We start from the raw sequence: 26,301 nt of genomic DNA on the forward strand, positions 1-26,301 counted from the left end.
GACAAAAATCGGACTAATCTGAACTTAGGCATCCTACGATGAAGTTGACTTATTAGAACTTTAGCATCTGTTGTGAAACTGATGCAATAAAGAAATACTTTTGAATCTGCGATGAAACTGACTTACTAGAACTTCAGCATCTGTGATGAAAGTTACAGTTGTGCACCTTTGACAATCTCCTAGCCTTCTTCTCACCAAAAGAGTATTTTTATTTCTTTCTCTCTGTCTCTTTCCCTTAGGGTCAGACTAGAAAGGGTAAACTCCCTCCCCTAAGGAGTTCCCCCCCCCCAAGTGAATGAAAGGAAGTGGAAATTTCAGGAAAATGAACCCCATTTTCCTTCATTCGGCAAACAGCAGCTCTGTCAGTACAAGAGAAGTGAAATTACATTTGCAGCTCGGAATGGAATTCAAGCAAGCAAACACGACACTTTATGGTGAATTTTTCGGGCATGTGTGTGATAGTGAAAATTCAATTTTTCCCTCAAATTTTTTGATATTATGAAATGCATATAAAACAACCCGTTACTCGTTGCATACATATATATATTTATATATATATATATATATATATATATATACACAGGGTGATTCACTACCAGTGCGACAAACTTGCAGGAGGTGTAGGGGGCACAAAGATGAATCAGAATCACATAGCATTGCAGGGTCCGAAATGCCTTCGTCATGCGGTAGAGGACGTTTAATGGGAGGTCGCGTGAACAGCGATCCTGCTGGAAGTCAGCATTTGCGAACCGGTTCCCGAGGGAGTAGGATGGACGAGTATTCAAACGTTGAACTGGCCGACATGCACCTCGCATATGGAGCTGCGGACTGTAACGGGCACGCCACTCTGTGCTTGTACCAGGAACATTTCCCGCACAGGCGTGCTCCTCATCATACGATTTTAATCGTATGATGAGAAGGTTACGTGAGACTGGTTGTTTCACGAGAGGTACCATGAATTGAGAGCAAATGACGAGGACGCCAGACAATGAAGAGAATGTCCTACGTCTTGCAGAGGGCAATCCGAGTGTGAGTACTCGAACGATAGGCCAATGATTGGGTATTTCCCATTCCACTGTATTGAGGATACTGTCAACAAACCAAATGAGTTCATACCATCTGCAACGCATCCAATCATTGGAGCCTGCGGATTATCCACTCTGGAGGACTTTTGATACTTGGTTTCTTCAACAGAAACGGTTTGCAAATGCTGACTTCCAGCGGGATCGCTGTTCACGCGACCTCCTGTTCAACGTCCTCTACCGCATGACGAAGGCATTTTGGACCCTGCAATGCTATGTGATTCCGATTCGCCTTTGTGCCCCCTACACCTCCTGCAAGTTTGTCGCACTGGTAGTGAATCACCCTGTATATTTCGTTTGCACATCAGGTAAGAGGCATGCGAAGTTCCTTCGCAACATTTGGTTGCGAAGAATTTAAGTGAACGCCTGTATACATCGCTCCATTATGTTATTAGAGCAGTCAACAAGATTAGAAGCAATTCATTGAGTGACAAATTGTTTAGCCAACTTTGTAGTGAAAATGATGAAGATTTCAATCATTTGCTGCTTCACACAGAAGTTCGTTGGCTTTCAAAAGGTATTTGTCTGAATAGATTTTACAATTTGGTTGATTCAGTTCCTAGAAAATAGAGACGACGGATTGCGGGCTAACCTGATTACATCTAAAAATGACATCGCTTATTTGACAGACCTCTATAAAATATTTAATGAAGTCAATCTACAATTACAAGGTGATGAATGGAATTTAATTAAAACAAAAAACGTTATTACCACTTTTGTAGGGAAACTTCTTCTGTTCAAGCGAAATCTAGGCCGAGGGGAATATAGCCACTTTTCAAATTTATCAGCAGTGTCTCTCAAAAAGGAAGATTTACTTACATACTGCCAACACTTGGAGGTTCTCCATGCTGATTTTAATGTGATTCAAGGATATTCTAAACATGAATATACTAAATTAGATTCTAGATCCTTTCTCACATGTAAACACAGCAGGATCATCAAATTTAGAAGAGGAACTCATAGAACTCACAACAAATTAAGAACTAAAAATAAAATTCAAAAGTGGATACCAAGAGTTCTGGCTTCAGAAATCAATACCGACACTGTACCCTGGATTATGGGAAATAGTGCAGAAATTTTTAATTGCATTTCCATCTTCTTATTTGGCTGAGCATGGGTTTAGTGCTGTAGCGAATTTACTATCTAAGAAAAGGAATTGATTGCATACAAACAAGCGTGGCGATTTACGACTGTTTTTAATGAAAGTTGAACCCGATATTAACAAACTTTTAAAAATGCATTAGGCTCATCCTCACATTAATTTATTATTTTTTCTTTGTATTTTTACTTTGTAAGTTTGAAATAAACAATTTTCTAATACATTTGATGGTGTTTTAATTATTACAATAAGATTCTTACTAATGTAATACAATCTCCTAATATGTATTGCGAATTTTCATATTTAAACCATTGTATGAAACTGTGCATAATGTTATTCGAGCATACACTTCATAATCTTTACATATGGGCTATGTTTCATCAAAATCGGAATATAGCAATAACTGTGTTCAAGATGAAGAACATATTGGCCACTACTTTTTCAATAATTTAACGGCATAAGCAGTAATGTATCATTAGTTGCTATTTACAACGAAAATATCAAACGACTCGAACGCGGAAAACTGTTATAATGGGGGGACGTTACAAAATTTATGTCTTGCAAAGTGGGCAGTGGCCTGAAAAAGTTTGGGAACCTATGCTCTAGAAGGAAAGCGATGAATCAGATTGGTCTACTGGATATCGATGGTTCAACTGTTGATGATCCTGCTCAGGTGGTTAGCAAACTAAATGAGTATTTTGCATCTACTTTCACACATGAGGAATTATTCAGTGAGGGGAATGCCAGAGGTGTATTTAACTCTGGCAGTAAGCTAGATAATCTTGTAATAACTGAGAGGAAAGTGGAGGAGAAATTGTTGAAGATGAACATAAGAAAGGCACCTGGGGTGGATGGGATCTATCCAGTTATATAAAAGGAGGCAGCAAAGGAAGTAAGCAAACCCTTAGCCATAATCATCAGAGCTTCCTTAGACTCAGGGGAGGTACCCATGGACTGGAGATGTGCAAATGTGACCCCAATTCACAAAGGAGGATCAAAGGGCGATGCAAGTAAATATAGACCTGTTAGTTTAACTTCTGTTCCAGGGAAATTAATGGAGGCACTGGTTAAAGAAGCACTGCAGGATTACCTAGACAAGACTTCAATTATAGCTCGGGTTACAGCATGAGTTTGTTAAGGGGTAGTCTTCTCTGACCAATTTGATTGGATACTATGATGTGGTCACAAAGCAACTGGATGGAAAGAATAATTTTGATATTATTCATTTGGATCTTAGAAAGGCTTTTGATACTGTTGCACATGGAAGACTGCTGCACAAATTGGAGTAGTGTGACATTGTAGGCAAATTGCTGCTATGGATGAAGGGATGGTTTAGTGAGAGAAGACAGAGTGGTAATCAGTGGTCACTGCCCATCGTGGACAAATGTTATTAGCGGAGTCCCTCAGGGTTCAGTGTTGGGTCCATTGTTGTTTTCTGTATTCATCAATGATATTGATGATGGTATATCAGGCTTAATGTCCAAGTTTGCAGACGATACGAAGGTTGGCAAGGTTGTTAATGACACCAATGACAGTATGCTGCTGCAACAGGATCTAGAAAAGTTGAGCAGATGAGCTGAGAAGTGGCAACTGAAGTTTAACGTTGACAAATGTAAAGTACTACATATGGGAAGCAGTAACCCCAGAGTAACGTATCAACTCTGTGGTACTACACTGACAGTGGTAGAGAATGAAAAGGACCTAGGCTAATAGTGCAGGCAGATATGAAGTTTTCTGAGCAGTGTGTCTTGTCAATGATATACGGGAATTTTTCTAGCAGAGATAAGGAGGTGATTATCCCCTTGTATAAAGCGATGGTCAGGCCACACCTTGAGTACTGGATGCAGGTCTGGAGACCTCATTTTAAGAAGGATGTAGAGCTGTTGGAACGAGTACAGAGAAGGGTAACGAGATTAGTGAATGGAACAAAGGGTTGCTCTTACGAAGAAAGGCTTAAGTTTTGTAGATTACAGTGTTTGGAGACTAGGCACCTGCAAGGTGATCTGATTGAGGTGTATAAAGCCTTGAATGGTTTGAGCATGCTCGATGCTGATGGAATTCTTTCTCTTGCTCAGAATAATCACCTGAGAGGGCATAAATTCAAATTGAGGAAAGACATTTGTAGGATAGATGTGCGGAAGTTTGCCTTTAGCCAATGGGTAATTGATTAGTGGAACAGACTTCCATCTTTTGTTGTGGAAGTTGATAGCCTAGATAAATTTAAGGCTGAACTGGACAGGTATTTGGAATGAATGGAGGGGTGAAATTGGAGAGGGTTTTTTTTTTTTTTTTTTTTTTTTTTTTGCCTGATGCTGCGTAAGCTTGCTTTCTTGCATTGTATGCCTCTGCATTAGTAGAGGGATTATTTTTGGGTTGTTATTCTCCAAGTGTTAGACTTTATATTTTACTGCATTAAAACATAGCTTCCATGTTGTTAATCGAATACCAATCCAGTCCAATAATGGTAACAAAAGAGGCATTTCAGAATACACAGCACATCATACTTTGTCCCAGATGGAATATTGTGGCTGGCAACCTAACTGGATTCCACTCCTGTTAACAAAAACAAGAAGATACAGTGGACTCAGGAACACCAACACCATGCAGAGAAACCTGGTCTGATGCCTGGTCTGATGAATTCTGGCTCCTGCTGTTTCATGCTGATGGGTGCACCAGAATATGGCAAAAGTCCATAGACTAATCCTGCCAGTTGTCAACAATGCAGGTTGATAGTGGCAGTGTAATGGTGTGTGGAATATTTTTGTGGTGTTTGGAACAACTTGGCCCCTTGATACCAGTGGAGCAACCTTTGAATGCTACAGATTATCTTGAAATTGCTTCTAATTAATTGCATCCCTTTGCAGCCAAAATTATCCATCTTCACATAGGTTCTTCCAACAGGATAATGTGCCATGTCACAAGACAAGAATTGTACAGAACTGATTCCAATAATATGAGAGTGAATTCAGCCTACTGTGGCCTCCTCAGTCACAAGATCTCAATCCAGTTGAGTATTTGTAGGATGGGGTGAAACAAGCTCTTCAGTGTGAAGATTTTGACCATCCAGTTTGTATCAACTATGGGAAGCAATTGAATCTATATGAATCAGCCTCCCTATGGCACATTCACTTTATGAATGTGCTACAGGGATGATGACCATTCTGAGGGCTAAATTCAGGCTATTATTCCAAGGGCTAAAGCTGGACCTACTCACTATTAGGTAGGTGTACTTACTAAATTGACCACTCAGCTTATGTATATTTTCTCAAACAACACACAGAAGAGAACAAACTTAAATCGAAAAAGGATGGCTGCAGAATACAGAAGTAATTGATTTTTGGAACAAACTGTTACCTGGGGTTGTGGAGGTGGATAGTTTGAATAAATTTAAAGAAGAATTAGATATAATTATATGTGAAGTGGTTAGTCTTTTTTTTTTGGCTTGGCTTATGTATAAGCTTCCTTACTTGCACCACCACCACTACTACTACTACTACTAATAATAATAGCAACAACAATAATGTATACTCTCTGTATATGAGGAGTGTCAGTTATTAAGTGAGTAAGATCAAGAAAGGAGTGGCCTTGTGTGCTTTGTGCCATCTCTGGCCATTATTTTGTAATTACAAATTACAAAATATTTTGTATATATTTTGTAATTTTTTTGCCACATTCATCATAGATGGTAAAAACAGTGTGAATCAGTCTTTTAGAAATCAAATTGAAGCATTATTTTTAATTTGAAATTGCACTGAAACCTTACAGAGAATCTGTACTTAAAAAATTTACAGAAGTTCTATATAGAATTCTATAGGGTAAGTTAGTCTATAGTTAGTCCACTCCTAACCTTATTCTGCTAATATCTTATCTGATAGATGCTCGGTTTTCATTTTAACAGTCGAATGCTATGAATTACAAGAAATTAATTTTTTGTTTGGTTTTTAATAGGTGCCATGTGAGAAAAAGCATCTCTCTTTTTCTTGTAGGCAATTCCTATTCTCATATGGTGTCTATCGAGCACCAGCAAGAGTTGTTTAATCTTATTGTAGAACTTTGGTTTTGCCAGCTAAGTGCAAAAAGCTGTCAAAAATTAGACATTCACACATGTAGCAGGATACTTAATGATTTTGTAATAACTGAAGGCAAAGTGGAGGAGAAATTGTTGAAGTTAAACATAAGAAAAGCACCTGGGGTGAATGGGATCTATCCAGTTATATTAAAGGAGGCGGCAAAGCAACTAAGCAAACCCTTAGCCATAATTATGAGAGCATCCTTGGATTCAGGGGAGGTCCCCACGGACTGGAGATGTGCAAATGTATCCCCAATTCACAAAGGGGGATCGAAGGGTGACACGAGTAATTACAGACCAGTTAGTTTAGCTTCTGTTCCGGGTAAAATAATGGAGTCACTGGTTAAAGATGCATTGCAGGATCATCTAGACAAGACTGCAGCAATACTTCAGACACAGCATGGGGTTTGTTAAGAGAAAGTCTTGTCTGACAAATTTGATAGGATATTATGATGTGGTTACAAAGGAACTGGATGCAAAAAATAATTTTGATATCATATATTTGGATTTCAGGAAAGCTTTTGACACTGCTGCGCATGGAAGACTATTGTACAAATTGGAGCAGAATGGTATTAAGGGTAAGTTGCTACAATGGATAAAAGGATGGTTAAGTGGGAAAAGACAGAGGGTGGTAATCAATAGGTGCTGTTCTTCGTGGACTAATGTTATTAGTGGAGTCCCACAGGGTTCGGTGTTAGGTCCACTATTGTTTTGTATATTTATCAGTGATATTGATGAAGGTATATCAGGCTTAATGTCGAAGTTTGCAGATGATACAAAGGTTGGCAGGGTTGTTAATGACAGTAATGGCAGTGTGCTACTGCAACAGGATCTAGATAATTTGGGTAGATGGACTAAGAAGTGGCAACTGAAGTTTAACCTTGACAAATGCAAAGTACTACATATGGGTAGAAGTAACCCGAGAGAAACGTAACAGTTGTGTGGTATTACACTTAAGGTGGTAGAAAATGAAAAAGACCTGGGAGTAATTGTGCAGTCAGATATGAAGTTTTCTGAGCAATGCAGACAGGCTGCCAGGGCAGGTCATGGGGTTTTGTCAATGATATATAGAAATTTTGCTAGCAGGGAGAAGGAGGTGATTGTCCCTCTGTATAAGGCAATGGTCAGGCCACGCTTTGAGTACTGGGTACAGGTCTGGAGGCCTCATTTTAGGAAGGATGTAATTTACTTGAACGTGTATAGAGAAGGGCAACAAGATTGGTGAGGGGAATGAAGGGATCCTCTTACCAAGAGAGGCTTAAGTTCTGCAAATTGCAGTGGTTGGAGACTAGGCACCTGTGCGGTGATCTGATTGAGGTATATAAGGCCTTGAATGGGTTGAGCACGCTGAATTCTGATGGGATCCTTCCACTTGTTCAGATTACGAACCTAAGGGGGCATAAATTCAAATTAAGAAAAGACAGATGTAGAATAGATGTGCGGAAATTTGCCTTTAGCCAGCGGGTGGTTAATTGCTGGAACAAACTTCCATCTGCCATTGTGGAAGTTGACAGGTTAAATAAATTTAAGGAGGAACTGGACAGGCATTTGGAGGGAATGGTGTGATTTTTTTTATTTTATTTTTTTTATTTTTATTTTTTTATTTATTTTTTGGCTGATGCTGCATAAGCTCATACAGTTGCTTTCTTGCATCACATGCCACTACTACTATTACTACATTGAGTCTGTGAATTTTGGGGGATGAGTGACCCTGAAAATTTAAAAATATGATAAAAACTTTCTTTATTCTTATTATTGGTTTCTCTTGTTTGTTTGTTTGATATTTTGTAATTATTTTGTAAATTATAATTAATGGAACACTGTTTTCAATTCAGTAAAAAAAAGTTACAGATGCTATGTGAATGTATTTGTTCCAATTAGCAGTGTGAGTAATGGAGGATAGATTAAAATTGATTTTCTTTAAATTTAATAAAATTAGTTAATGGAGAGGGAATGAAATTTATATGTCTGGATTTCCTTAGGAAAATAGTTGCATTTTTCATCTTAGTGAACAGATGGAAGGATGTTAAGTGGTGAGGATACGTTTAGTTTGCAACTATTTCCTTTAAATTTGACAAGTGACTAATTGACAGAGGAATAAAAATAAAAGTTCAACTTATTTCATAAAGTAAATGAAATAAATTATTTCTGTTTTATTTATACTTGAGTAAACATATTAAAGAAAATTAAACATGAAAATGTACTAATTTTATGTAAAAACTTGTAATAAGATTCATTTTCACATTTATGTTTTTACAGGCTGAAGACTTATTCAATCCCATGCAAAGAGGTAGAAGAAAAGATTCACTAACAAAAATTTTGCACCTAATATCATATGACTTAGAAGGAAAGAAAATGCTTGGTAAGAGAGAAAAAAATTGTGGCATATGCATACTTTTCTTTTTCTTTTCTCCCTCGTACAACTGTATACATTGTGTGATTTGAGCAGTGAAGTCAACCATGAATAATTTTACAAGAAGGGGAGAAAAGTGGGTTCCCTTGTGTTTAACCCCCTTGAGTTTTGTCCTTCAATCATCCTTCTGATTCCCCTTTCAAAGCCTGAGCTGTGGGGCTACTATGTGGATGATATATTCATTATATGGTGCCATAACAGGTAAACCAATGGAAAATTCCCACTCTAAAATAAATCACATAATTTATCCTTGAACTGGTAGTCATTAACTTCCTGCCATTTCGTGATATGTTTGTGAACTGGTATAGTACTATATTTTTGTCCCGACCATCCTTAAAACTTCAAGACTGAGATTGTGAAGGACCTGACCCCAGTGAATTTTTCAGAATTGCAGTAGCTGCCACATGGAAAATGATCCATCCATAATCAAACTCCTTCAGACAAGATACCCTCATCACTCTATCAACTAAGAAATATGTTCAAGGTTTAGACCTAAATGGATGTCAGCTAAACTAATGAGACATATAGCAGAGAAGAAAAATGCATGGGATACATATAAATTAACACGTGACACAGAAGCGTATGATAGATATAAGTTGATCTGTAACCAAGTTACAAAGGAGGTTAGGCAGGCGAAGGCAGATTACGAGAAATCTTTGGCAAGGGCTGCAAAGAAAAACAGCAAAGAGTTCTTTACGTATGTAAACTCTAGAAGGAAGGGGATGAATCAGATTGGTCCACTTGATATCGATGGTTCAACGATATCAAGCTACCTGATCCTGCTCAGGTAGCTAACAAACTAAATGAATATTTTGAATCGACATTCACACATGAGGAGTTATTCAGCGATTGGAATGCCAGAGGTGTTTTTTTTTTTCAACTCTGGCAGTAAGCTAGATAATCTTGTAATAACTGAGAGTAAAGTGGAGGAGAAATTGTTGAAGATAAACACAAGAAAGACACCTGGGGTGGATGGGATCTATCCAGTTATATTAAAGGAGGCAGCAAAGGAAGTAAGCAAACCCTTAGCCATAATTATGAGAGCTTCCTTGGACTCAGGGGAGGTACCCATAGACTGGAGATGTGCAAATGTGACACCAATTCACAAAGGAGGATCAAAGGCTGACACAAGTAATTATAGACCTGTGAGTTTAACTTCTGTTCCAGGAAAATTAATGGAGGCACTAGTTAAAGAAGCACTGCAGGATCATCTAGACAAGACTTCAGTTATAGCTCGGACACAGCATGGTTTTGTTAAGGGGAAGTCTTGCCTGACCAATTTGATTGGATACTATAATGGAGTCACAAAAGAACTGGATGCAGGGAATATCTTTGATACTGTATACTGTTGCACATGGAAGACTGCTGCACAAATTGGAGCAGTGTGGCATGGCAGGCAAATTGCTGCTATGGATAAAGGGGTGGTTGAGGGGGGAGGAGACAGAGAGTGGTAATCAATGGACACTGCTCATTGTGGACTAATGTTATTAGTGGAGTCCCTCAGTGTTCAGTGTTGGGTCCATTATTGTTTTCTGTATTTATAAATAATATTGATGATGGTATATCAAGCTTACTGTCCAAGTTTGCAGACGATAGGAAGGTTGGCAGGGTTGTTAAAGACACTACTATGTTGACGCTACTATGCTGACGCTACTATGGTACTATGCTGACGCTACGCTGACACTATGCTGACTACTACGCTGACACTATGCTGCTGCAACAGGATCTAGAAAGGTTGAGCAGATGGGCTGAGAGGTGGCAAATGAAGTTTAACTTTGACAAATTGAAAGTACTACATATGGGAAACAGCAACCCCAGAGCAACGTGGTACTATACTGACAGTGGTAGAGAATGAAAAGGACCTGGGGGTAATTGTGCATGCAGATATGAAGTTCTCTGAGTGGTGCAGACGGGCTGCAAGAGTAGCTCATTGTGTCTTATCAATGATATATAGGAAATTTTCTAGCAGGGATAAGGAGGTGATTATTCCCTTGTATAAGGCAATGGTCAGGCCACACCTTGAGTACTGTATACAGGTCTGGAGGCCTCATTTAAAGAAGGATGTAGAGCTGCTGGAACGAGTAAAGAGAATGGCAACAAGATTAGTGAATGGAACAAAGGGTTGCTCTTACGAAGAAAGGCTTAAATTTTGCAAATTACAGTGTCTGGAGACTAGGCACCGATGAAGAGATCTGATAGAGGTGTATAAAGCCTTGAATGGTTTGAGCATGCTCAGTGCTGATGGGATTCTGCCCCTTGCTCAGAATAATCACCTGAGAGGGCATAAATTCAAATTGAGGAAAGACAGATGTAGGATAGATGTGCCGAAATTTGCCTTTAGCCAGCGGGTAGTTGGTTGGTGGAACAGACTTCCATCCCTTGTTGTGGAAGTTGATAGCCTAATAAATTTAAGGCTCAGCTGGACAGGTATTTCGAACGAACGGAGGGGTGAAGTGCAAGTTTTTTTTTTTTTTTTTGGCTGATGCTGCATAAGCTTGCTTTCTTACATCATATGCCACTACTAATGCTAATGCTAAAATCATGAAAGAACTCCAGCTCCAAGTTGCAGAATTCCCCCTTCCCCAGACAAATAAGACACCAGCAGACTATATTTAATCCTCCCATATAAGACTGCAGTAATAATTCAGACACAGCATGGGTTTGTTAAGGGAAAGTCTTGTCTGACAAATTTGATTGGGTATTATGATGTTGTTACAAAGGAACTGGATGCAAAAAATAATTTTGATATCATATACTTGGATTTCAGGAAAGCTTTTGACACTGTTGCACATGGAAGACTACTGTATAAATTGGGACAGAATGGTATTAAGGTAAGTTGCTACAATGGATAAAAGGATGGTTCAGTGGGAGAAGACAGAGGGTGGTAATCAGTGGGTGCTGCTCTTCGTGGACTAATGTTATTAGTGGAGTCCAACAGGGTTCGGTTTTGGGTCCACTGTTGTTTTGTATATTTATCAATGATATTGACGAAGGTATATCAGGCTTAGTGTCAAAGTTTACAGATGATGCAAAGGTTGCCAGGGTTGTTAATGACCCTAAACACAGTATGCTACTGCAACAGGATCTAGAAAAGTTAGGCAGATGGGCTGAGAAGTGGCAACTGAAGTTTAACATTGACAAATGCAAAGTACTGCATATGGGTAAAAGTAACCCCAAAGAAACGTGCCAACTGTGTATTACTACACTTAAGGTGGTAGAAAATGAAAAAGACCTGGAAGTAATTGTACCATCGGATATGAAGTTTTCTGAGCAATGTAGACAGGCTACCAGAGCAGGCCATGGGGTTTTGTCAATGATATACAGGAATTTTGCTAGCAGGGAAAAACGTGATTGTCCCTCTGTATAAGGCAATGGTCAAGCCCCGCCATGAGTACTGCCTACAGGTCTGGAGGCCTAATTTTAGGAAGGATGTAGATTTACTTGAGCGTGTACAGGGAACTGCAACAAGATCGGTGAGGGGAATGAAAGGATCCTTTTACCGAGAGAGGCTTAAGTTCTGCAGATTGCAGCAGCTGGAGACTAGACACCTGCGAGGTGATCTGATTGAGCTGTATAAGGCCTTGAATGGGTTAAGCACACTGAACTCTGATGGAATTCTTCCACTTGTTCAGATTACGAACCTAAGGGGGGCATAAATTCAAATTGAGGAAAGGCAGATGTAGAATAGATGTGTGCAGAAATTTGTCTTTAGCCAGGGGTGGTGAATTGCTGGAACAAACTTCCATCTGTTGTTGTGTAAGTTGATAGGTTAAATAAATTTAAGGAGGAACTGGACAAACATTTAGAGAGAATTGTTTTGTAAATTTTTTTTTTTTTTTTTGCCTGATGCTGCATAAGCTCATACACTTGCTCTCTTGCATCACAAGGCCCACTACTACTACTATATCCAGAATTGTCATCACTTGTCTTGTCAGACAGCAGTGGCAATTCTGGATACTGGCTAATTTGTTTAGCCAGTATCCAGAATTGCGAAAGACACAATGAGAGTCTTTTAGTACGAAATCTAGGAAGTCAAGTAGTTGCTAAGAGCATTTCTCCACCCCCAACCTCTGCACCTACAGGTAACCAGAAAAACATATCAGGGAATGCAGGTGTGGCAAACGCCAAACAAATTAGTTGTACCTTTTTCTCTCTCTCTCTCTCTCTCTCTCTCTCTCTCTCTCTCTCTGGGTGCCCCCATAGCCAGGTGGGCAAGAGCAGCAGTGCGTAGCACACGCTTCTTGATTAGACATTGGTTCAAGCTTGTGACCACCAAATACGGAGGACGCGGAAAGGTCAGGGAATGACCACCGCATATGCCCGGAGCAATATGGCCTTAGTTGCTAATGCTCCTAAAAAAAAAAAACAAATCTCTCTCTCTGCTCCAAACTGAAGGAATGTACATTCTGAACCAACAAAATGAAAGAACTTCATGCAATAAGAATCTACAGATAAAAGAACTAGGTGGCAATGAACACATTATATTGAGGAGGAATTTGCTTATAGATGAAGATGTAGGATTAACAGTTTAAGATGAAGGCCCTTTGCTTTCGAAAATGCGAGTCTCGGATATTTTTTAAATTCTATGCAGTAGGACCAACCGATGATGTTACCAACAACAAATTCTAAATGAAAAGCATTCAGGGAAGTTATTATAGAAGCTACTAGGTTTTTTTATACTGACTCAGAGATGCTGTTCAAAGCTTAGACCTAAATTGATTTCAGATGACCTGGTGAGACTAGTGGCAGAGAGGTAGAATGCATGAGTTGCTTTTAAATTATCAGAAGTTACAGAAACCAACAGGAGGTATAAACTAGTCTGCAGTCAAGTTACAAAGTGGGTTAGGCAAGTTAAGGCAGATTATGAGAAGTCTCTGGTAAATAATGCTACAAAAAAAAAGTTGCAGAGATTTCGTTATTTATGTAAACACTAGAAGAAAGGGGTGAATCGTATTGGTCTGCTAGATATGAAGGTTTAACAGTTCATGATCCGCTTGGGTTTGTGGACCTATGGAACAGTTATTTTGCATCTACCTTCACACATTATCAATTTTAAAGGGTTGGAGATGAGATGCTGCAAGTTTACATTATGAAGAGCTAAATGATTTTATGATAACTGAGAGGAAAATGGAATCCTAATTGTTGAAGCTAAATGTAAATAAGTCATTTGGAGTGAATGGGATATAGCTGACTATATTGAGAGAGGAAACAAACAAGGAAGCCACAAGCAATCCATAATTATGAGTGCATCCTTGAATTCAGGGAACGTTCTGGTTTACTGGAGATGTGCACATGTATCCCCAATTCATAAAGAGGAGATAACAAAGCGTGAAATGAATAATTGCAGACTTCTATTCTAGGAAAATAATGGTGTCACTGGTGTTAACACGTTGACTGCTACAGCTTATTTGGGTAAACGGATCTTCGATGCTAATCTGAGTTAGGCATGTTAAATTATTCAAAACCCAAATTATAATATATACTCATCACCAAAACTTGTAAAAAGAGCTTACTGTTGTAAAAAAAAAGCTTCTCGAATTATCTCATAGATGGCATGTGTAATAGAAAATTATTTGCGGCAGCCAACTACGAGTTAACTCAATTACTTCAGATGTATTGTTGCCTGCAGAATTCACTGTATACGAGTCAGCGCTGTGCCTAAATCCATAATAGTGACACAGACTGTACCATGTATGTTGTATTTAGTAATTTGTGATTTAGTAATATTTGTATTTAGTAATTTATTAAGCGAGTTTTTTTTTTTTTTACAAAAAAAAAAAAGAACCTAAAACATGGACAAGAAGAGACCACTGACCGAAGAAGAGCTTGAGCTTTATGCTAATATGAGTGACTCGGAATTTTAAAAGATTTTTGACGACCCATACGGTTCTGGTTCTGGCAGTGACAATTATGAACCTTCTAACAATTCAAGTGAGGATAGCGAAGGTGAAGCCATCGCCCAGCCTAAAGATAGGATATTCTCCACAGGCAAGTACATCAAATAATGACAATAATTTGTGGAATGAAATAGCACAAGATGCGCCACAATTTATTTTTGAAAAAGAACGTTGGTTTGAAAATGGACACAACAGAACTTAGTGTACAAAAATTGGAAGACCTGTATTTTTGGAACAATTTCTTACATTATTAATCGAACAAACTAATTTATACGCTTTGCAAGAAATTGAAAATGTGACCATCGCGAAAATCTGCCAGGTCGTCAAGATGGAAGGACACTAATATCTCAGAAATGAAAGTGTTTCTGGACTTTTGTTACAAATAGGTCCTTGTTCTTTTCCTTCAATAGAGCATTACTGGAGTACAAGTGCATTCTACAGTGTTATGTTTTGGCAATCATTTATGAGTCGAAATAGATTCCAGTTGGTATTATGATATTTTCACTTCACAGATAATTCATTACAATCTGCTGACAGGCTATACAAGGTAATTCTGATTTCAAATCATTTCAATAATGTTATGTGCAATAATTATGTACCGAATAAAAACATCTGTATTGACGAGTCAATGATGTTGTGGTGTGGGAGACTGAATTTCCACCAGTACATAAAAAATAAAAAGCACAAACATAGAATCAAACTTTACAAACTGTGTGAGTCCAACAGCCTTGTTGAGAAAATAAAAATTTACTCCGGTAAATCAGAAACTGAGCAAAACAAGGTCATACTGCTGAAGTTGTGTTATACTTGCTTGAGGACTTCTTAGACAAAAGATATGTATTATATATGGACAATTTTTATAATTCTGTTGCTGTGACAAAATTGTTGTCTACTTGAAAAACTTATGTATGTGGAACATTATGCACCAAAAGAAAAGAAAATCCAAAAGATTTGGCGATGCAAAAATTGAAGAAAGGGGAAGTTGCATGGCAACGAAATGGCCGTGTTCTCACTATTTCTAACAAACACGTTGCTGACATGGTCGAGGTATGTAACCCGAATGGAAAAATTTCAATAAAACCAAACATAATTCAAGATTACAATAGTGGAATGTCTGGCATAGATCGATGAGATCAAATGCTCTCTTATTATTCAGCACTAAGAAAAATCATCAGATGGCTGAAAAAAATTGCATTACATATTTTAGAAATATATATACATAATGCATACATCCTTTTCCGTCAAGTTACAAGTTCCACCATAAAATCTCTAAAATTCAGAGAAACATTCATTGAATCTTTGATTGGAAAAAAAGTTCTAAACGTTCCAAAGAAGATTAGATCTGAATGTGAAATTCATTATTTAGAGGCTATACCACCAACTGAAAAAAAAAACATACCCGACTAAGCTGTGTCGAGTATGTACAAGGAATAAAACCGCTGCAAAACACGCTATTATTGTCCAGTGTGCCAAGAAAAACCTGCTCTTTGTATAGAAGAATGTTTAAAGAAATATCACAAATAAACAATATTATTTTTGTGAGTCTTAGTAATACACTTTTCTTTATGTATTTGTGAATAAAATTTTGTGAATGATATACAGGAATTTTGCCAGCAGGGGTTAAGGAGGTGATTTTCCCATTGTATAAGGCAACAGTTGTATAAGGTGATTTTCCCATTGTATAAGGCCAATCTTCATAAATATTGCTTATGGTTCTGGAAGCATCATTTTAGGAAGGAAGTGGTAAGGATGCAGAGAAGAGCAGTGGGACTAGTAAGGGAAGAAAAGGGTGCTTTTACTAAGAAATATTTCATTTCAGCACCTTGAAAGTAGGCACTTGTGAGGATATCCGATTGAGGTGCTTAAGTGAAAATGTGACCATCGTCCGGCTTGTGAATAATTTTTGTCCGGCTTGTGAATAATTTTGTCCGGCTTGTGATCAAAATTATTCACAAGCCAGACAAAAATAAATCTGATCCCAAAGCATACAGACCCATCTCTCTTTTGGCAAACCTTGGCAAACTATTTGAAAGATTGTTAGCACCCAGAGTAACAGATTTAATTGCAGGTCAAAACTTAATGTCTCCATCCAATTTGGCTTCAAGAAAGAAAAATCCTGTGAAGACGCCTTGGTCTCTTTAGTTAATCACATATCAGCTTCAAGGGCTAAATATGAAATGGCCATATTCGTTGACTTCGAGGGAGCTTTCGATTCCCTCTGGTGGGAGAGCGCTCTCAATCGTCTTACCAAAGCCAAGTGCTCTCAGCAACTGTTCCAAGTTATTAGAAGCTACTTCCAAAATTGATTGACAAAGCGGGTGCTTCCGTAACCAGGTGGGAAGGAGCGGCAGTGCATAGCACATGCTTCTTGATTAGACCAGTGTTCGAGCCCGTCACCACCAAATACGGAGGATGCGGAAAGGTCAGGGAATGGCCACCGCATATTCCCGGAGCAATATGGCCTTAGTTGCTCCTAAAACCCAAATAACAATAACAACGATTGACAAAGCTAAATACCGATGGCATCCTTCCTCTTGCTCAGACAACACACATGAATGGACATAAATTTAAATTGAGGAAGGATGGTTATAGGTTAGATTTGTGGAAATTTTCTTTGAGGCAATGGGTAGTTTTTTGTTGGAACAATCTTCCATGTAGTGCTGTGGAAGTGAGTCGTTTCAATAAATTTAAGATTAACTAGACTGATTATTAGAGGGGTTGGACAGGTGGTGTGGGAAGTGGGTTTTTTTTTTTTTTGCTGATTCTGTATGAACTTGCTTTCTTGCATCACTTGCCATTACTAATATTAACATTCCAGGAATGTTCTTTCCTGTTTTTCTGTTAAAATATGACATTACCACATTATAACAGAAAGCCACATAAGAGGAGCTTCAGTTTCAGAAGGAGCCCCCCCCTCCACATTTTTAAGATGGGATACTACTCTCTTCTTTATTCCCTCCCTACCATTCATCTACAGGAATAGCTGCTGTAGATACTCAGTTACACAACCAACAGACTGATGATATATTAAGGAATCCTTATGTGCTGTGATGTAACAACTTGATCGTAGGTATAGCTTAGTTTAATTATCAGCACTCACCTCATAGTAATCTGCTTAGTTTGATGAAAGTTTCAACACATACATAGTAGTTATGAAATTTTAAAATTCCGATTAGTAACTATTTTTAACTTAAAGAAATTATGAATTTAAAAAACATTAGAAATTACTAAATTATGAGCTTTAAAAATTGTTAAAATTTGCCTAAGAAAGGAAAGTGCACATTCCATTCTATAGTTGTCTAATTAAAATTATGTATTAAATATAAAATAAAAGTGAGATAAAAGCTAATAGTCACGCACGAGCCACTTTCGAAACTGTCTTCAGTTAGCTATAGTGGAAAGAGAAGAACACCCGAAGTATGTTATATACTGGTTAAGTTCCCGAAATGCATTTCAGTGCACGTGGAAACTTTATTCGTGCTAAATTCCAAATAGGGGAGAAGTTGGTTGGAATCTTCTTGTTTAATATGTTGAATGATGTGTGACGCTTAAACCACTCAATGACAAGAGCTTCATTTTGAAGAATTTTATAACTGGAATTTAGTTTAACTACTGTAATAGCCGAATCAATGAGCAGGTTATGATTATAAGATTGAACATGTTGTGTTAGTTCTGTACCCGATAAATTAGATTTGAAGCTATTAAAATAGTAGTAGGCATGTGTGTTAGAAATTTTTGAAGTCCCAAATTTAGCTGTTGTACTACCAATGTAACATCCTTGACAATCTGATTGACATCTAATCAAATATATAATGTTATTATAATCCTGTGTCATATATTCATATATTGTCTTTCAGAATAAAATTTTTGGCCTTCCTATGGGCCTCAGTATCTCTGCCCCTTTATCCGAAATCTACCTCGCTTCTGTTGAAGGAAAAATACTTCAACCTTTTCCTCCAGGTATCAAATTGCATGTGAGATACCCGGACAACGTCCTTTTAATAGGTAACAAAACAACTATTGACACTTTATTTAATACATTTAATACAACGCATGAGAGACTCAAATTTACCCTCGAAGTAGAAATCGATAATAAAATTAATTTTCTAAATCTCACTATATATAAAATTGGTACATTTTTAGGCACCAAAATATACAGAAAGAATACACATACAGGTAAGTTCTTGCATTACTACTCACACTATCCTCTATACATCAAAAAAGCAGTTCTTTATAATCAGATATATAATGCTATTAAATATAGTCACACACAAACAGATCTATCTGCAGAATTGCAATACCTGACTAAAAAATTTATCGACAGGAAATACCCATTACAACTAATAAAAGAAACCATTACTAAAGTCCATAATAGTATTAATAACCCTAACAACATTAATAACCATGTGAATAAGATACACAAACCCCTTATCATCCTTCCATACCATCAACAATATGCTAGACAACTTCAACAGGTTTTTAAGAATACAGATATCAAGTTAATATTTACATCTTATAATAAATTAGATTCTAAATTTAATTCATACAAGACAACATATGAATACATGACACAGTATTATAATAACATTATATATTTGATTAGATGTCAATCAGATTGTCAAGCATGTTACATTGGTAGTACAATAACTTAATTTGGGACTTCAAAAATTTCTAACACACATGCCTACTACCATTTTAATAGCTTCAAATCTAATTTATCGGGTACAGAACTAACACAACATGTTCAATCTTATAATCATAACCCACTCATCGATTTGGCTTTTACAGTAGTTAACTAAATTCCAGTTATAAAATTCTTCAAAATGAAGAACCACTCTTGTCATTGAGTGGTTTAAGCACCACACATCGTTCAACATGTTAAACAAGAAGATTCCAACCAACTTCTCCCCTATTTGGAATTTAGCACGAATAAAGTATCTACGTGCGCTGAAATGCATTTCGGGAACTTAACCAGTATATAACATACTTCGCGTGTTCTTCTCTTTCCACTATAGCTAACTGAAGACAGTTTTGAAAGTGGCTCGTGCGTGACTATTAGCTTTTATCTCACTTTTATTTTATTTTTAATACATAATTTTAATTAGACAACTATAGAATGGAATGTGCACTTTCCTTTCTTAGGCAAATTTTAACAATTTTTAAAGCTCATAATTTAGTAATTTCTAATTTTTTTTAAATTCATAATTTCTTTAAGTTAAAAATAGTTACTAATCGGAATTTTAAAATTTCATAACTACTATGTATGTGTTGAAACTTTCATCAAACTAAGCAGATTACTATGAGGTGAGTGCTGATAATTAAGCTAAGTTAAACCTATGAACAACCAACAGATTACTGGACTTAGAAGAGCAGTAATAACAACAGTAAAAAGGTTACCTATTGACCATCCCAAACTTTCCAGACATCCAGCAAAGGACAGTATCAGAAATATAGCTGATGATAGCTGTCTTGGATGCATATTGGAATGACATTTGTATTGATTTCAAGTTATGTAAGTATTAATGACATATTCACACCTGCCTCTCAGAGTGATTACTCACTATGGACCAAAGTGTCGTGACTGTTTAGGATTTCAAGTGACATCCCGTCATGCAATAGCAATCACTTTTATTAGTTTTGTAATATACTTAGCACTGACAAAGAAACCAAAATTCATTTTTGTTCGTTCTTTCAAATAATACATCCATTTACGTACAAATTACCTGTAAATATTCAAGTGGGTGTTGCCATTTCTTATCTGAGTTTCCAAGTAATTGTAGACAGTTTATAATATAGGGTGGTCCAAAAAAAAAAAAGACTTGGACAACTTCATAAATTCATTACAAAAAAGGAAAATAGTTTTTTTAAAAAAACAATTTACAGTCATAATTAGAAAAACTGAAGAATTTTTTTTTTTTTTTTTTTTACCCTATTATAGGTGGTGCTTGTGTTACAAGAATAGTGTAAATGAAAATAGTGTCTCTACAACAGAAGGCTCAATGTGTAGCAAGGTTCATTGAGATGAAATCTGATGTTCAAACTCAAAGAAATGATTGAACAAAGTATGGAAAACAACAACCATCTCATAGCAGCATTCATGAATGGTATCAAAAATTGATGGAAATAAGAAATGTCTATTGCAAAAAAGGGTATAGGGATTCTAGCACAAGTGCTGAAGCTGTGGAACGAGTGTGGGGAAGGTGTGCAATCAGAACTGCTTTCAGGGGAAGCTTCAGGTACTGAGATAAACTGTACAGAGTCCTACTGAGACATTTAAAGCTGTATGTATCTAATGCATTCAAGGCTTAAGCCTCAAGCTGCGAAAGAGATTAGACTATGTGTATTTTAGCGCAATTGCATCATTTATATACAGCTAATTATAGATTAGCAAATTTGCAATAGCGGCATCGTTTAAGTTACATATCATATTGCCATCTCATATTTAAGTTACATCTCATATTGCAATGTTGGGTTCAAAATTAGTAAGTTTCAGCCTTAAAACACCACAGAATTCTATATCTAGCTTATTTCTTTGTTTTGTTAAAATGGAATTAACATGGCTGAAACCAGCTTCAACCATGTACGAGCTTGGAAATGCAAGCAAAAAGGGGAGTACCACTTCAGAAAGTTTTGGATATTTTTCTACAACAGTTATATTCGTCCAAAAGTAATTTAAAGTCCTATTTTTAAAAAGCGTCTTAGCTTCAAGATCAACTGAAGATAAACACAAGAAAGGCACCCGGAGTGGATGGGATCAATCCAGTTATATTAAAGGAGGCAGCAGAGGAAGTAAGCAAACCCTTAGCCATAATTATGAGAGCTTCCTTGGACTCAGGGGAGGTACCCACAGACGGGAGATGTGCAAATGTGACCCCAATTCACAAAGGAGGATCAAAGGCTGACACAAGTAATTATAGACCTGTGAGTTTAACTTCTGTTCCAGGAAAATTAATGGAGGCACTAGTTAAAGGAGCACTGCAGGATCATTTAGACAAGACTTCAGTTATAGCTCGGACACAGCATGGTTTTGTTAAGGGAAAGTCTTGCCTGACCAATTTGATTGGATACTATGATGCAGTTACAAAGGAACTGGATGCAGGGAATAACTTTGATATTATATACTTGGATCTTAGAAAGGCTTTTGATACTGTTGCACATGGAAGACTGCTGCACAAATTGGAGCATTGTAACATTGGGAGCAAATTGCTGCTGTGGATAAAGGGGTGGCTGAGGGGGAGAAGACAGAGAGTGGTAATCAATGGACACTGCTCATCGTGGACTAATGTTATTAGTGGAGTCCCTCAGGGCTCAGTGTTGGGTCCATTATTGTTTTCTGTATTTATAAATCATATTGATGATGGTATATCAAGCTTAATGTCGAAGTTTGCAGACGATACAAAGGTAGGCAGGGTTGTCAAGGACACTACTGACACTATGCTGCTGCAACAGGATCTGGAAAGGTTGAGCAGATGGGTTGAGAGGTGGCAAATGAAGTTTAACATTGACAAATGTAAAGTACTACACATGGGAAACAGCAACCCCAGAGCAACATATCAACTCTGTGTTACTACACTGACAGTGGTAGAGAATGAAAGGGACCTGGAGCTGGTTGTGCAGGCAGATATGAAGTTCTCTGAGCAGTGCAGACGGGCGGCAAGAGTAGCTCATGGTGTATTGTCAATGATATATAGGAATTTTTCTAGCAGGGATAAGGAGGTGATTATTCCCTTGTAAAAGGCAATGGTCAGGCCACACCTAGAGTACTGTATACAGGTCTGGAGGCCTCATTTCAAGAAGGATGTAGAGCTGCTGGAACGAGTACAGAGAAGGGCAACAAGATTAGTGAATGGAACAAAGGGGTGCTCTTACGAAGAAAGGCTTAAGTTTTGCAAATTACAGTGTCTGGAGACTAGGCACCAGCGAGGTGATCTGATAGAGCTGTATAAAGCCTTGAATGGTTTGAGCATGCTCAGTGCTGATGGGATTCTTCCTCTCACTCAGAATAATCACCTGAGAGGACATAAATTCAAATTGAGGAAAGACAGATGTAGGATAGATGTGCGGAAATTTGCCTTTAGCCAGCGGGTGGTTGGTTGGTGGAACAGACTTCCATCCCTTGCCGTGGAAGTTGATAGCCTAAATAAGTTTAAGGCTCAGCTGGACAGGTATTTTGAACGAACAGAGGGGTGAAGTGGAAGTGGTTGTTTTTTATTTATTTATTTATTTTTTTTGTTTTTTGGTTGATGCTGCATAAGCTTTCTTTCTTTCATCAAATGCCTCTACTAATGCTAATGCTAACTGACAATTCAATAAGTTCATCTTGTAAGTTACATTCAGTATTTTCAATATCTGCAGAAAATTGCGTCATAATCCAATCTGGAATGTGCATGTTTTCAAAATCTGCAAAGCGCAATTTAAAATCATCGCTCAAATTTTTAAGATGTTTTGTGTATATTTCTAAGTCTTCATCTTTTACTTCCAATTGCCGTAGATTCGAGAAGTACTGAAAATCTTTTCGTAACAATGATGATTTAAATAAGGCTAATTTAGGCTGCCATTGGTAGCCTAAAAGAATCGTCCGAGCTTGAATAATTGTGACATCTTTACCTTGTAGACGGGTCTGTACATCATTAAATTTTGAAAATAAGTCCGCCAAGTAGAAAATATGGTTCTTATTTCTCCTCAGTTCATCACTCAAAAACAAATTAACATCTGTAAGAAACTCTAGGTTAAGTCGAACAACTCAACAAATCTTTGTAGACTTGCACCTCTAGACAACCATCTTACTTCTGTATGGAAGAGTAATTGGTTTGATACTTCTTCATTTTTTCACAAAGTTTAGCAAACAATCGCAGTTTAAGAGGATGAGCTCTAATTTGATTAATAGATTTAATACACACTTTTAGAGTATCATGCAGTTTGTCACTGAGAGTTTTTGCCACCAAATGGTTTCGGTGCAACACACATAGTGAATAGTACGTACACTTTGAACTTTTTCTTTCAGAAAGGCAGCGAAATCTCTATAACGGCCCACCATTGCAGGTGCTCCATCTGTGGCTACTGCTGTTATATTAGTAAACGGAATATCATACTTATTTAAATATTCCTCCAATCACTGAAAAATTGTCAACCCCATTCCATCACTTTCAAGATATTTTGCATATAAAAATTCGTCAATAATTTGATGTTTGGTTTTACTATAATATCTTACATAAGCCATAAGAATAGAAGAACTATCGAATGTAGATTCATCAAGTTGGATGGAGAACTTACTATTTTTGAGTTTTAATACTACAGTTTTTTCTACATCTTTAGCCATTTCACCAATGCGCACAGCTTTTTACGGTATTTGCACTCAATGGTAAGCATTTTAAAACAGGGACAGAACCTTTTTTTTCATTATGCTTTCGATTACTTCTTTGATTGCGGGTATAGCAATGTCCTCTGCAATTGTATATGGTTTTCCTTTTTTTGCTATATTAAAAGAAATATTGTAGGAGGCTGTTAATCCTTGTTTATTGTCAGCTTCGGCAGGTGCTTTCATAAATGATTTTATAGTTGGTCGATGTGTGTATTTCTCTTTCAGTTCTTTAAAAAAAGTCATGATCTTTATCTTTCTTATCGGGATGGAGTCTCTGAAGATAATCTTTCATTTTTGCACCGTTACTAAAAGTTTTTTCACAAAGAAGACGCATAGGCCTCATTTCGTTTGTTAATTAAGCAATAAACCCAAGTTTCAAATATTCTAACGAATATTTTCTGCATTTCTTTTTAGAATCTGAAGCTGCCATTGTTGTTACTGGGGTTGTAACAAAATAATTAAAATTGAAGTCAGTAAGCAAAAGGGGGTGCCTCCATAGCCAGGTGGGCAGGAGCAGCAGTGCATAGCACACGCTTCTTGATTAGACCGGGGTTATGGTCAGGAAATGACCACCGCATATTCCCAAAGCAGTATGGCCTTAGTTGCTAATGCTCCTATAAAAAAAAAAAAACCAAATAACAACAATAAATAAAGTAAGCAAAAGTAATAAGTTTAAATAATATACCTACTCACGTATTTCTATAGGATGTACAAAACTACCAGCCCTGCTCAACTCTTCAACATAGAGAAGTTTAGTTCATGAATGAATAACGATTGAATTATAATATGTATGTTGATGAATTTCAGAACATTAACACTCACTTGTATGTCGATGCACAAAAATGACACTGGGATCGAATACGTGTAAGTATAAGTAAATAAGCAACCGCGCACGTGTTGCAATCTCGCGCCAGCCGGGCAGGAACCACCGACATCCGTTTATTGGTAAATACGTCATTTTGGCCTACTTGATTAGCCTCAATAACAATTTTCATGACCTTGCTCCATCTTACAGGTCCTATTCATGTCGCTGTTCCCACGATTCACTCTTAATTGCGTTGTCATTCAGGATGGAGATAATCCAAGTTAACCGAATTAAATATTACCCGTACAATGATGTCTTATATTTTTCTATCGACCCCCGGGGATCGATATCTACCACTTTGGCGACCACTGCATTAGAGTCTTAACTTATATCATACACCATCAGGCATCTCTCATATTGTGGAAATATACTTCACAACTGTTTTGTCATCATTATATCACTTGGGTACCTACCCACCCACCGAAAAAGTGAGCCCTGAAACGGTGCCATCTGGATGGTGGTATCCACTGAAAATAAGTAACAACAGTCTTCTCCTTCGGGTGAAGCATTACTTATTCAAAGTAGTGCAATGTCATGGCAACTCGTCGTTAAGGTATTCACAATATGAGATGTAACTTAAACAATGCTTCTATTGCAAATTTGCTAATCTATAATTAGCTGTGTATAAATGATGCAATTGCACGAAAATACACATAGCTCTATGCATGCAAAGTGCAGCTCATGCAGCCTTGAAACCTGTAGATAAATCAAAGTGTTTTGAATTTGCATTGAGGTTGTGTTTTCTGATTTTGGGGTCTGATTGATTCCAATTCCACATTTCGGGAATGGTGAATGAGGCGCCTCCGTAGCCAGGTGGCAAGGAGTAGCAGTGCGGAGCACACGCTTCTTGATTAGACCGGGGTTCGAGCCGGTCACCACCAAATGCGGAGGGTGTGGAAAGGTCAGGGAATGACCACCGCATATTCCCGGAGCAATATGGCCTTAGCTGCTAATGCTCCTAATAACAATCAACAAACAAACAAGCAAACAATGGTGAATGGGCATAATGTTCGAATTTGGGGTTTGGAAAACCCACACATTGTATGGGAATTGGAATGAAGCAGCAAAAAAAAGGTGAATGTTTGGTGTGGACTTCTTCAATTTCATAATTGACCCTTTCTTTTTTCATGAACAGACTATGAATTCAAATACTTACCTGGATGTGCTTGAGACTGGAAGAACTGCAACCTAATGTCTTTTTCAAGCAAGATGGCTTGCTTCACATTGATCTTTGACAGTGTGAAATTTGCTTGATAGCCATTTTCCAAGCTGTTGGATTGGCTGTGATAGTTCCATACTATAGCCAGGACATTCACCGAACATTATCCCACTAGACTTTTCTCTCTGGGGCCGTGTGAAAGATGTTAGCATTAGCATTAGTTGATGCATATGATGCAAGAAAGCAAGCTTATACAGCATCAGCTAAAAAAAAAAAACCCCATTTCAACCATCCAGTTACTCCAAATGTTTGTCTAGTTCAGCCTTAAATTTATTTAAGCTATCAACTTCTTGTTC

At 37.5% G+C, this 26,301-nt stretch overlaps 1 protein-coding gene across 1 annotated transcript in view; it reads left to right on the forward strand.

Annotated features, from left to right (window-relative positions):
- Window positions 1–8,549: 8,549 nt before the first annotated feature.
- The window catches only part of LOC150090933 (nostrin-like), a 133,853-nt gene continuing 116,101 nt past the window's right edge, over window positions 8,550–26,301 (forward strand). The window contains exon 1 of the mRNA XM_090380717.1: window positions 8,550–8,612. Within this exon, the coding sequence (XP_090236843.1) occupies window positions 8,606–8,612 (7 nt within the window). The 5' untranslated portion in view covers window positions 8,550–8,605. The remainder of the gene's footprint in view (window positions 8,613–26,301) is intronic.

Source organism: Mastigoproctus giganteus, chromosome 1 (assembly GCF_048544385.1).
Source record: "Mastigoproctus giganteus isolate SK-2022 chromosome 1, ASM4854438v1, whole genome shotgun sequence".
Lineage (NCBI taxonomy): Eukaryota > Metazoa > Arthropoda > Arachnida > Uropygi > Thelyphonidae > Mastigoproctus > Mastigoproctus giganteus.